General features: G+C 55.4%; 1 protein-coding gene across 1 annotated transcript in view; it reads left to right on the forward strand.

The window, feature by feature from the left end:
- The first annotated feature begins 5,686 nt into the window (after positions 1-5,686).
- Positions 5,687-12,991, forward strand: part of KCTD15 (potassium channel tetramerization domain containing 15) — a 46,364-nt gene continuing 39,059 nt past the window's right edge. The window contains exon 1 of the mRNA XM_044434125.1: positions 5,687-5,859. Within this exon, the coding sequence (XP_044290060.1) occupies positions 5,696-5,859 (164 nt within the window). The 5' untranslated portion in view covers positions 5,687-5,695. The remainder of the gene's footprint in view (positions 5,860-12,991) is intronic.

A 12,991-nucleotide genomic window follows, 5' to 3' on the forward strand; every position in this document is an offset into this window, starting at 1 on the left:
CGGCGCCCGGCCCGGCCCGGCCCGGCCCGGCCCAGGCGGGCGGGCGGGCGGGGGCCGGCTTGGCGGGGGGGCCGTGCTTCTGGAGACTGACCCGGGCCTCGGCCGCGTGCGGGAGCGGGAGCGGGAGCGCGCGCGCGGCGGCTTAAAGCGACAGCGGGCTCTCCCAGCCAAGCCCTTCCCGGCGCGCGCTCCCGTCCGCGGGCGCGCGCGCGGGGTGCGTGGGCTCCCTCGCCGTTCGGGGGCCGGAGCAGCGGCGCGATGGGCAGCTCGGCTGCAGCCCAGCCTGCGCCGCCCGGGGGCCCCGGGCCCCAGCCGCCGCCGCCGCCTCGGCGACCAGCCAGCCCTGGAGAATGGGCAGGGGCGCGGAGCGGAGCGGAGGGGAGGGCGGATGGAAGCGGTTCCGGGGCCCGGCAGCTGCGCCGGCGTGCCGGGAAGCGCCGCGGCGGAGGGCGCCCGGTCTGGGGCGCCCGCAGGAGCCGCGGAGCGCGGCGAGGCCGGGGGCCGCGCGCCCGGCCCCCCGGAGGCGCCCCGAGCTGCTCCCTCTTGCGCAGGAGGCGAGCGGGCGCCTCCCCGGAGAAGCCCCTCCAGGCCAGTTTGGCAGGAGAGGGCAGAGGGGGAGGCGGATGACAATGGAGGCGAGCGGCGCTCCCCGGGGGGCAGGGGAGGCGGGGAGCGAAATAAATGAGCGAGCGAGCCTGCGGGGAACGGCTGGCGCCAGGCGGGGAGGGGGAGCCGAGCCGGGGAGGCTTTAGCCGGGGGACGGGCCGGGGGGGCCGCGGGCGCTGGCTGGCTGGCTGGCTGGCTCTCCCTGTTGGCACACGCCGCGTGGCGCTGCCCCCCCCCCCCCCGCGCGGTGCGCCCTGCCGGCCTGATGCTGCGCCGCTCGGCCGCATCCGCTCCATCCTTGGCTCATCAGCCTACCTGGCTCGCCTGCAAGGCGGGGAGGGCCAAGTCAAGCCGCCATGTTGCACTTTTAATTTCATTTATTCCTTCCCATTAGGCTTGGTGCGGGAGGGTCTGGCCGGGCTTGCTTGTGCGCCCGGGAAAAAAAGCCCGAAGTTTGTGTTGCGCGCAGCCCTCCACGAGTATGAGGGGAGCCCACGCGAAACTTGAGTTCGCGGGCGATCCTGTGCGGCTTGACTCTCCCGCAGCCCTTCAGCCCGCGATCCTGTGCGTTTCACCTGCCAGCCCCCGTCCCGCGCACGCGGTGGGGCCTCCCTCCCGAGTAAACGCGGCGGGGCGCCTGTGAACCTGGCAGCGCGTCCTGTTCAAGATCACTGCAACTTAGTTTTGGGACACAGGAGGCGCAGACGCGTGTTTCCGCGTGCACAAAGCTTACCTTGCTACTGGGAGACAAGAGCACGTTTGATCATCTCTGTGCAGAACGCGGGGAAAAGTTTTCAGGGGAGCCCCTTCCAAGCAATAGCGGAAAGTAAACACCCCAGGCACGTGTGGACATGACTTGGGTCTTGCGCCCCCGATGCACTTCTCGTGGCCAAATTACGCCTTGCTGTCTGCTCTGCTGGGTCGGCTTGGGCACCCGCACTTTCGTGGCTTTCAAGTGCTCTGACAGAGGCGGTGCATCTCTCTTTCTTGGCCTTCTGGGGCGCAGGCGTGGGCCGGCTGCTGCAAGCGGGGAGCGGAGTTTCTGTCCGCAGCACCGGGGGACAGGCGTGCTGCGGACAGAGGCGGCAGCGGGGTGTGAGGAAGGGGCGAGGCGGCTTCCCCGAGGGCCCAGACCCTGGCCTCGGCCTCATCCAGGCTGAAGTTCTGCAGAGGCCACACTGAAAGCCTCTGGAGCTGCCCCCCCCCCTTCATTCGGGCACAGTCTCCCGCTGCTCTGTGCCCCCAGGGCTGCGCAGTTGAGTGGACGTGCAGGAAGGGAGGAGAGAAAGAGGGAGAGAAGTCTGGCTTGGTAGGTGAAAGCTCCTTCACACACACACAGCGCGCACATTTGCGCTCTTTCACGGCATGCCTTAAAAACCCGCAGTTTTCATTTCATGTCTTAAATGGGCATGAAGGAATTAAACTGCACGAGTGAATAACAGCATTAGTTTCAATTAATGTTTTTCCCTCTTAAATCCTGGCAACAATAAACTTTAGGAACAAAAGCGTTTTTACATCCTTAATTAGTCTTGCTTCCCATCTGTGGGCTTTTAAGTGTCTGTGTGCCTTGATTTAAACTTTATCCCTCCTCCAGACCCGCTTTCTCCTTTATACCCCCCCCCCCCGCTTTTGTTTTCGTTTCTCTGTGTGTGTTTTCAATCCCTGTCATGCTTTTGGGGTCGCCCCTTTTGTGCAGACGTTCGCCTCCCTCCCCTGCCCCTTACCTGCCCAGCCTTTTCCGGGCTGCAGTTGTGCCTCTACCACCGACCCCCCCAGACACCCCCGAGTCATCACCGCTTTGGGGGGCTCTGCCTGCAAGCTGTGTGGAGGCAGCCCAGCGCGCAATGCACAGCAAACTTCTGCACTTTTGAAGTCTTTTCTGTTTTAGTAGGTTTTCAATTTGCATCATTTTGAGTGTGCATGTAAAGAGGAATATTTCTGCAGGCTTGGAGCGGGGGGGGGGGGTAGAGGCAACACCCTGGAAATTTCTGCAGTCTTTCAGCGTTCTCTGCCCCAGGGTTATTCCCGCAGGCGTGGAGTTGAATGGAGCTCTTACAACAGCCTTCTGTTTACCTTTTATGGTTAAAATAACAGCTTAGGAAGAAGCAACTTCGCAGAGCGACTCGGGTGAAGTCGTCTGCAGCCTCGCTTAATCACCCCTAGAGAGCTGAACAACTGCGAACTCAATGGGACACAAAACCATTTTGTGTGTAAATGAGCATGGAATGGGGCTCATTCCGCTATCCGTGGGCAAGTAGTTTTTACAAGCAGCGCCGAGGCAGTTAGCTCGCTAGGCGGGGTGGGGGGCTGCGCCCGTTGCCAGACCCCGGCGAGGGATGCGCAGCCGTGGAGGGATGGGAGATGCAGTCGGGGCCCCAGACTGGGAAGCTCGCCTGCACCAGGCCTCTGGGAACAAGGGGGAGTGGTGGAATCTGCTACGCCATTCCGGGGGGCAGAACGGCAAGCTCCTGGCCCCCGGCGACTCACTTGGCAGCCTCTGGCAGAGGCAGACTCGCAGAGGATCCGGGCAGAGAAAGGCACGTGTGCTAGAATTCCCGGTCCCTCTCCCCTCTCTCCAGACATCCCCAAAGGATGTCTCCAGACATTCCCAACAGTTCCAGTTCAGAAGCCGCCTGCTGTCACCGTTTCAAGCGAATGCTGCACCAGCATTCCTTAAATGAAATTATTGAATACCCAAAATATTTCTTGGTGGGAATGATCAAATCTGCCCTTACTGCTGAAAAAGGCTTGGTTGTGCAATTAGTGACCAAGCAATGAACCTGGGAGTGACATTTCATAATCTCTGCACCCCACCTCTTGTAATTTAGGTCTTAATCCCCATTTAATGTAAATTCACATCTGTTCGGTTTTTGTGGGCTTCGGATTTCTGGAATTGCCCTTTGCTGCTGCATCTTAAAAGTGAAAGATGCCAGCGGATTCACAGAAGGTGGTTCAAAAGATCCTGGGAGTGGAGGAGAGAAATTACTAGCCCCGTATATTTAGCTGCACCCCAAGTCTTATGCAAAATTCTTGGAACCCAGACCTTCTTCCAAGGGAACTTAATCTGGGAAAGTAAGTCCCAGAGAGTGGAACATTTCCAGGAAGCATATCCAGGAAGAGGATCCGCAAGATGCTCTGCAGAACAAAAATGAGCAGGGGGCCCGTGGCTTTGCTCTTGATCTAGCTGTATTTCAGGACCAAACCCGCTTGTGCTCGGAGGAAAGCTTCAGCTGAGGCTGCATTCTGAAAAAAAGACGAACGTGAAAGAAATTCCAGTCTTCACTTCTGGGGACTTTAGGGATAATGGGCTAGCGGGTCAGAACAAAGACGGGGATGACCTCAAGCTGACGGCTGGAGAGTCTCTGTCTGAACACCAAGAATCCTGGACGAATAAGAGCTGAGGAGGTGAAGATGCTGGAGTGGCTCTGCTTCCCGCATCCACAGATGGAAGAATGCCCTGAAAGCAGGGGGCTCGGGCTGATGAGGGGACCGCTTTGCGCAGGGCAAGCACCACTGTGGGAGGAGAAGGGGGCTTTCGGTCCTTCCGCTCCGAAAGCAGAGTGCGTGGCCAAGTGCTAAATGCGGAGGATGGTTTCCCACCGGCTGTCCAAGTTCTGGGGTGGTGACAGTCTCTGGAGTGTCGGCCTTTGGAGCCTGCGTGGGGCGGCACCCGTTCTCCATGCCAGGACAGAAAAGGTGGTGGGTCAAGGGGCACTGTGCCCCCCAAGACAGAGTGGCAGAATAAGACAAGCTGCTATGAGCCTTGGAAATAGGATCCAGACATTGCTGAGCTTTCCAATCCATTCCTGCGGCTCTCAGAAAAAAGTGCTGTTGTGTGTTGCATGTGGGAACAGTTTTGCCCGGGCTGATAATTGTCCAATTGGGCTGATAATAAGGAGCGTTTGGAGATTGTGAGGTGTGTGGTCCAGCGGAGGTATTGCTGTGAAGCAGCATGTGCGAAGGAGCCCAAATGTGAGCAGAATGCTGACCCTGTGGGTTGTGGCTGCAGACCAGCATCCCAGAAAAATAAGACGATGCTCAGGAACATTGTTTGCTTTGCGTATTGGGAGCATTTTGCTCCAACGCTCAAGGGGGAAGGTGTTAAGTGTCACATGCAGGACCTTGTCAGGTTTCCTGTACGTTACCCAGGTGTCCGGCAGCGCTGCCATGTGGCTTTAAACAGTCGAAGGAGCACTGTTTGCCAGAGATCAAAAATGGATCTCTCTAGTCCTCTTAAAGCATGTGGATAAGCCAGAGTGCATTCATCCCTGGGTTTATCAGCACTGGTAATATTTTAATGGGAACCAGAATTTCAGGGGATTCATTTCTTTTTTTGAAAAGGTGTTCTAATTTAAACCTGGCTTTTGAAAAAGCATGGCTCCTACCTGGGAGGGGAAGGGTGGTTCTGTGCATGTTTGCACATGACCCGAGGTGAGGTCGTGGGGTACTTGGGAACGTGGCGTGAGGACAGGGCTGTGATGGTCAGCCTTTCAAATGCTGCTGTTTGTCCAGCTTTCCATGCTGCAGTTCGAGAGCTCATCCTACAGATAACAGATACCTGTTTTGCTGTGTGGGTGGTTATTTAAAAAGCATCCAAAATAGTTCTAAGTTGAATGTGAATTTTACTACATGTCTAAATGAAATGCCTTAGGTACTGAGGAAGTCAGTAATTTAGAGGTGTCTCGTTACTGAGACAAACTTGCAAAACCCCCTGAATCCCAATTCACAAATTGGTTATTCGTTTGTCAGGGGATATTTCACATCTAACACATAAGCCCGCGACCTTTAATTAGAATTTTGCAGTTTGTTTTATGCCCCTTGAGGCTGACACCTTGAAAAAGATTTTTTTTCCCTTGATTTCTTATTGCTAATAAGCATCTTTCTCTTTGCCGCTGGTCCTTTGAAGAGTGTGATGCAAATACACTTAATTATGGAGGTGGCAATAATTTGTTAGCGGAATATGTGATCAGGCAGATGCAAAAATGATCTTATTAGATCTGTGATCAGGCTGGAATCAAGGTAGTGCACAGCTGCATTTAAGAGGAAACTGTTCTTTTCTGTCCCTGCCGTCTAGGAGGAAGGAAGCGCGATGTCCCGGCTGTCTTTAACACGCTCCCCAGTTTCTCCCCTGGCGGCGCAAGGAATCCCTCTCCCCGCGCAGCTCACCAAGTCGAACGCCCCTGTGCACATTGACGTGGGAGGACACATGTACACCAGCAGCCTGGCAACCTTGACGAAGTACCCAGATTCTAGGTAAGGCCGCCCGGCGACTTCCACCGGCTGCAGCTGGCCCGCTTTGGTAGCAGCAGATGTGTCGAGCGGTGCCGCAGTCCCACTCGCTGCTTTCCCTGCCGCAGCCCGGGCCTGTCTGCCGCTGCCGCTGCTTGGAGCACCTGTTGAGGAAGCTGTGTCTCCTCGCTCCTCGCTCCCGCCGAGCGAGCTAAAGCGATGAGCGCCTGTGGAAAGATGGGTTGCAACCGCGGTCCGTGCCTGCGAGGGGACCTTCCGAGGCGTTCAGGGCCAGCGATTTGCGAAATTGCCCTCTGTGGGGATCCGCCTGCTTTTCCCTAGACACATTGTTTCGCTGCGGAATCTTCCCTGTTTCAGTGCAACTCACTCCCAAGCTGGTTTCATTGGCAGGAAACCTAGTTATTCAGTAACTGGTGCTACTGCAGAAGATTTCATGCATAGGGGAATGAGTGCCTATCAGTTTGACCTGAGTTGTTGTGGGAGGTCTCCCCGGGGCGGGGAGTTGGCCCACCCATTTTCTTTGGGTGCCGATTTCAGGGAAATTGTCTTGCGGGTCTTTGCTCCTTAGTGCTTTCAGTGGAAGTCGGCATCAAACAAATGTTTAGCGTTGTGGTGTTTGCCACATGCATCTCCTTAAACGCTGAACGGTATTAGCCGGTATGCTTTACAACTTGAGAACTGCTGTGGGGAGTGGGATTAAAGGTAGATGCAATTCTTCTGACCCTTCATGGGGTCCAGATCCTGAGCAGGTCTGGAAGGAGGTCTTCCAGGGGCATCACTGCTCACATAAACAGTTACGTTGCGTTGGCATGGCCTTCCTTCGCACACCTCCAGTGCTGTCAGCTGGGGGCTCGCCGGGAACATCCGTTTGCGGACTAATATTTCACAGTAGGGCAAAATGGATGCGTCCATAGGAGAGGTGTGGTATTATGTTTTCTCCGCAGTGGAAGGGGATTTTGTTTTCTCCAAGGTGAAATTGCTGGGTGCATCCGAACGCAACTGCAGTGGAAGAGGAGCAGGGCGTTCAGCCGGTGCGTCGTCAGTCGCAGAGACTGGGCTTGTGCTTCGTCATGGGTTAGGAAGTCGTGGTGGGAATGCTTTGGCTAAAGAACTTATGGCTCACCCTTTCCCAGGCTCATGTGCTCCAGGGGTGTTGGGCTAAACCTTCCAGCTTCTCCCAGCTCTTGTGGGTCTCAAGCTTAATGTGAGTGAGCAGAGCTGGGGTGGATCTCCCGGGAGACTCCCTGTGCGGTGAGCGGCTGGGCTTGGCCACCGCTGAGCAAATCCCCTTTCTTTGGGAGTCAGGCAGTCCCAGTGGGTTTCTTTGCAGGCCTGCTCACGCGGCATCTGACCTGCCCGTTATCACGGGCTGGATACCGTAGCATTACGTTCTTTGGGCACAGCTTAGAACGTGCATCTAAAAATGTCGCGTGGGAATAGACAACGGCGTGATTGCAGCCCCACGCAGCTCACAGGTGCGCTCCGTGGAGGGAGGCCGCAGGACCGTCCTGAGGGCAGGTGCGGGCATCCCTGCACACCTGTGTCTTGGGGAAAGGATTGGGCCGGAATAGGCAGGCGTGGGCATGCAAAGAGCAGCACTCCGGTGGGACCAGCCTTTCCGTGAAATGCTGCTGCTGTTTCCAATGTGTGCGGCAGGTAGGGCTGCTGCTGCTGCAGCAGCTTATTCTGGGGATGGATGGAAGTCTCCATCCTTCTCCACCCGTCCTTATGGGATTAGGGTGAATCATCGGTGTCTCTCTGAGCTCCGTTAGATGGAAGGACAGCGCACAGCCCTTTGTTCCCTCCCAAGCAGCTACATTTTGAGCAAATAGTTGCTAATTCTGAAGAAGTCAGGACGTTTGCATGGACAACCCTGCAAGCTTGGAGAGGGGGCCTAAAAGCTGTTGGCCCTCCCAACTCAAACAGGGGTGGTTTCTCTCTGGGGGGAAATGAAGCTGCTCAAGCACCTGTAGGAAAAGAAGCATGGCTTGGCACAGTCATCGCTTGCCCTGCGCAGGTGGCGCATCGTCCCCTTCCCGATCTCATCTTTTCAAGAGAGGCCCCGTTGGAGGGTTCCGAGGCTGAATTCAACCCCTTCTGTGTTCCCGGTGAAATTTCGCTTTGCAACAAGCAGATCTGTGCCTGTTGGTGATCTGCAGTGCTAAATCGCCTGCATTGCGCCGCTATCGCATTTCCCAGCCTGGGGGAGGCTGTGCTGGGGTGTGATGGGAAAAGCACCTGGTTTATCTGGTGTTGCAACCTGGCAAAGGAGGCACGGGGGCCTTGGCACGAGGTGCCCGCACTGGAGCACCTTAGGGAGTTTCTGTGAAGAGAAGATCGGCACTGCCCTACATGCCTCTCTCGGGGGAAACTTGGCCACTGACCCCTGCGTGTGGCTGCCAGGGAGAGCACATGCCGGCTGCGTTGGGAGCACGTGCCTGATTCAGGCAGCTGGGCCCAGGGGATGGACCATGCAAGACTGCAGAGGCGGCCGTGCGTTTCGGCCAGCTCAGTCCCTGCCGTCGCCAGGCGCCCGTCTGAACCCACAGAGCGCCTCACCGGTGAGCATGGAGCTCTCTCCCCACCCTGGTGCCTCTGGTGGCGTGGGACGACGACTCCCATAGATCCTGGGCTATGTCACTGAGCACCCTGGGAGCTCACCAGCTCAGGGTGTACACAGTGCCCTCCAAAATGGGCCAACAGGCTTCCGTCGTACGAGGCCAGCTTTCCCGGGTCCCGAGTCCTGTGCTGCACACCACTGCTCCATCGGCTGAGGAGCCAGCCTGGAAAGGATTTCCCAAAGGTCGTGGTCCCGAACCTCTGATGCACACAGGCATGCAAAGAAGGATGCAATTTCTAATGTACGGTTCATGATTAAAGCCAACAAGAAAGAAGGAAAATCACAACTGGCAGAATTTAGAGAATTCTTCATACCGGAGTTATTTGAGAGAAATAGCAAGTCTGAAACATGGGAAACGAAGGCAGATTCCTAACCTTAATTTCAGGATGTTTAATCATAATTCTAAATCCCATGAAAAGCGCGAGGGAGCAAAGCCAAATATTTATTTAACAGGAAGAATTTTTTGCATGCGTCTAGCCAGGGATGAAAAGGCAAGTGACGCCACAAGCGGGAGGGTCTCTGAACCGGTGGTGCAGGGCAAGCCGGAAAGTCCAGGCGCTCGGCGCTGCCGTCTCCACAGCCAAGTCCCCAGCGAGGCGCTGGCAGGGCAGCCCGCTGCGCTGCCCCGTCCCTGTGCCCGTGCGCACGATGCGTGTGTCGAGGGCTGAAGGGCGGGCCAGGTGCGCAGAGCAGGACAGCCGCCCTGTCTCTCCTCCCTGTTGATTACCGGGCGCCCAGGTAGGAAATGAGCCCCATTTGGGGTGGGACAGGAAGCCAGCGTGACGTGGGCTGTGTCTGGGAGAACAACGTGCCGCCACATTCCCTGTGCTTTGGGGGAGGGCCATAGGGTTGCTTCTTGGCCGTTATTTAGCATTTTGCTTTCGGGACAGTTGTATGCATAATCTCAGTTCTCCCAACCCGCAGCTCATCCTCTGAGTTGCAGCTCTCCAACTAGTGATGGACAAAGTTAAACCCAGTGAATTCGTTATTTCTGCAGGCAATATCAAAGTGGTCTGAGTCACCTTAAGCAAGCGTTCTCGCTTGAAACCATCTCTCATTCCACCTGGATGCACTTTGACTCAGAGTGCATCTTGGGAGGTGTAGTTTAGAAACACACGGTGCATCATGATGCGTGGGTCAAAACATGCACCCCGTTCCGGATTCCTTGTTTTCGTCTTGCCTCTCGCAAAAACGCTCCACCCAGCCCGTGAATGAAGGGAATCTTACTTTCTGAACAGAAGAAAGAACAACCCAATCCAGGCTGACCATGATGCGTCAAAGAAAGTTTACTTCTGAGCGGGAAAATAGCTAATCCAAGCAACTCGGCACATGTGCAGAAGCGCATTATTTAGATACAGTCTTTGCCATGCTCAGAAGCTCACAAATCATTTCCATGCTTCATAGCATATTTGCAAAATCCAAGTGTTGCAAGTGGACGATCTTCGACCAGAGAGGCAAGTAGCCCCAAAATGCCCAGGCAAAGGGAAGCACGCCAACTCTCCGAGGTTTTGCGTTTGGATCTCCTTTCTAAGTGGGAAGCACAGTCCGTCCGAGTCCCTTTGAGTTCCCAGAGGAGACACTGCGGCAGTTCAGTCCCTGGGCGACCACCGGGGTGTAAGCGTGGCACGATTGTTTGGCTTTGGCTGGCTCGGGCTCCTCGTTGCAGTCCGCTTTTCTTGCACGTGAAACTAAGTCCCCTGTGTCCTTCCTGTGCTCGCATGGGGTGAATCCTTGCAAACCACGGTGGGGCGCAAGCCCTGCAAACCCCAATTTGCAGGATTGGGGTCTTGTGAGGGGGTGGGAGGCCACAATCCCACACATTTAGTGACACATACGTGGGCTCAATCGGCATTCGTTTGAAGATGAATGACAAGGACAGCTTTGACACAAATCCGTCCGTCGCGCAGCTTCGGTGGTGCGTTTCTTGGGAGAGTCCTTCCGCAGGAGTTGGGCATGGCCTTTCTGCAGAAGGCGCTCCAGAGGGCGAACGAGTCCTTGCCAGGGCATTGTTTAGCCAGTCCACTGTTTTTAAATCATTTTATCAGAAATATATTTATGAATGAATGCAAAACATAGATATCAAACCATATTAATGCATTCATATTTATTAAAATTTGTAAGTAAACTCCTAGCTTCTTTACCACAGTTAAGCTTACCCTCCTGACTGACTCATAGACTACTAAAAGCAAAAGGCATTTTAGCGGTAATCTAGTCCAGCCCCCATCTGAATGCTGATCCCGCACTGCAGGTTGCAGCAAGAGCATCTCTGGCAGATGGCCCTCCAGTCAATTCTTGACCTCCAGGTTCTAGTCCTCATGGTGCGACTTCAGCCCTGTCACAGACTCTCAGCCCAACCTACCTTACAGGGTCGTTGTGGTGAGGATAATATGGAGAAGAGGAGGAAGATAATGCAATAAGCCACGCTGAGTTCCTTGGGAGGAAAAAGGGTGAGATGTCAATAAAATAAATAAATTTAGTGCCCCCCAGGGCAGTCTGTCCCATGGCTCAGCATCTCTCACTGGGAGGCATTTGGCTCTTTTGGTGAAGGGAATTTCCTGGAGGCATCTTAAAACCCGCAGTCACAGAACTCGGCTCTCCTCCTCGAATGCCGCACGGTTTTTGATGGCTTTGGCTGGGCTCGGCACAGGGAGAAGCCTGAAGAACAGGCGAGTGCATCGTGGTGGGTGGGGGATTCCCTGCACGCCTCGCGTTACGCAATGCCCTGAACTGGATCCATCAGGGAAAACCCCGTGGGAAATGAGGCGAGCGAGTGGGCCCTTCCTGCATGCAAACCTCGATCCAGAACTCCTCTGTCCCTGCCAGCCGCACACGTTCCCTGTACCGGTTCTCCCGCTGGCGTGACTGCAAACAGGCAGCCTGAGTTTGTGTGTGTGTGTTGTGTGTGTCCACAGCTCCCAAACTGTGACCCTGGGAACCGCAATCCCAGTAACCAATTTCCAGGGATAAATCCCATTGAACTCGGTGGGGCTCGCATGGACTGCCCAGGTCAAATTATGGAGCGAGCTTCCCAGTTTTTCCCCAGTGAAGCCCAGAGTTGATTGTGGTGTTTTGGGTTTCACTCAGTGGGTGAGTTGGACCCCTCCGTGGTCCGCAGTCTTCTACACTTCTTTTAAGTAAATTAAATGCACAACATATGAGCGAAAAAATCACACTGGTCCCCTCATGAGTCTACATTTCTCTCCTTCCTCTGTTGACCTCCAGTGTCGGAGCTTAGCTGGTCAGCCCATGGGACAGAACCGTGTCCGGTAGTCCCTTTGTGCTAAGAAAAAGCGAGCCGAAATAGGGCCAGTAAGAAAAAAGAAGGAAATACCAACCTGGCTGGGTGAGGTTTGGGAAGTCCAAAAAGCAAAGCAAAACTCTTTAAAAAGAGCCCAGTAAATCCAGGAGCTGCTCGCCAGTCGTGCAACATGGGCAGCCCAGCTGGGAAACGAAAATGAGGGGCTAACTGGGCGTAGTGGGAGGAGGAGGCGCCGCTGGGACCTTGTACAGCTCCCAGCTGGGGAAGCGAACTCCAGGCCCCGGAGCGAGATCTGGGCTGCTCGCCGATTCTTGCACAGCCAGCCAGAAGTGTGGTAGCCCCTGAAACGGCCGTCATGCGAAGAAGCACTTTGATCTCTGCCAGCCCTGTTCCCGTCCCTCCCTCTTATTTATTTTAGCACCTCTGGAGGAGCCCTGGATCTTGCGCCTGCTCTTGGGTGTTCAAAAGTTCATGGGAACGGGCAGGCCTGACCCTTTGCCTGTTGCTAAACAAGGGACTGCAGTTTGCCGGCCTCTCGGTTTCTCATTTTTCCAGTCCCATCTTGGCTGCTGAGAATTTCTTTAATCTTGAGGTTGGATTACCTCAGACCTCCCTGGGTTTTTGTTTTCAAGTTGGCCTGAATATTGGTGAGCTTTCTGGTGCACAGCTCATATTTTGATGCATCTCTGCCTGATAAGCACATTCCTTGCATCATTTCCCGCACCAGTCTTCCTGTGGAGTGCTCCTTCCTCTAGTGCAGGCACTTTGGATGCACCTTACTGGAAACTTCCATACTGGGAAAAGTGTGAGTTGAGAAGCGCAACTGGCCTTCAGTGTTGGAGGTGTTTCAGAGGTGTGAATTGAGTAGGTCGGCCCTCTCTTGGCACCCTCTCTTGGTGCCTGCCCAGCTTTCTCCCTTTTCCGGCCTTGACCTCTGCTCAGGAAGGGGCCCTTTGGGTTTGCCAATTGGCTCGCGCTTCTGGAGGCACCCTAGACCGGTCTTGGGGTGCCTGCTATCTTGAGAACAGGCCCAACAGCGCTCTGGGTTTGCAGTTTCATGGGGACTGGCTGCAGCTACTCCGCAGCCCCTAGAACGCTGTCCGACACCCTGCCCTCAGCTTTAAAGGAAGCACCGGAGTTACTGAGTTTTCCCTGGAGATCACCTGACAGGGAGCGGAGTCGAAGAGGATCGGATTACTGCGGGGAGGATAAGGAGGCCCGCGGGCTCTCAGGATGCACTCCTTAGAAACCCCTGT

Source organism: Varanus komodoensis, unplaced genomic scaffold (assembly GCF_004798865.1).
Source record: "Varanus komodoensis strain SLA01 unplaced genomic scaffold, ASM479886v1 scaffold27, whole genome shotgun sequence".
Classification (NCBI taxonomy): Eukaryota; Metazoa; Chordata; class Lepidosauria; order Squamata; family Varanidae; genus Varanus; species Varanus komodoensis.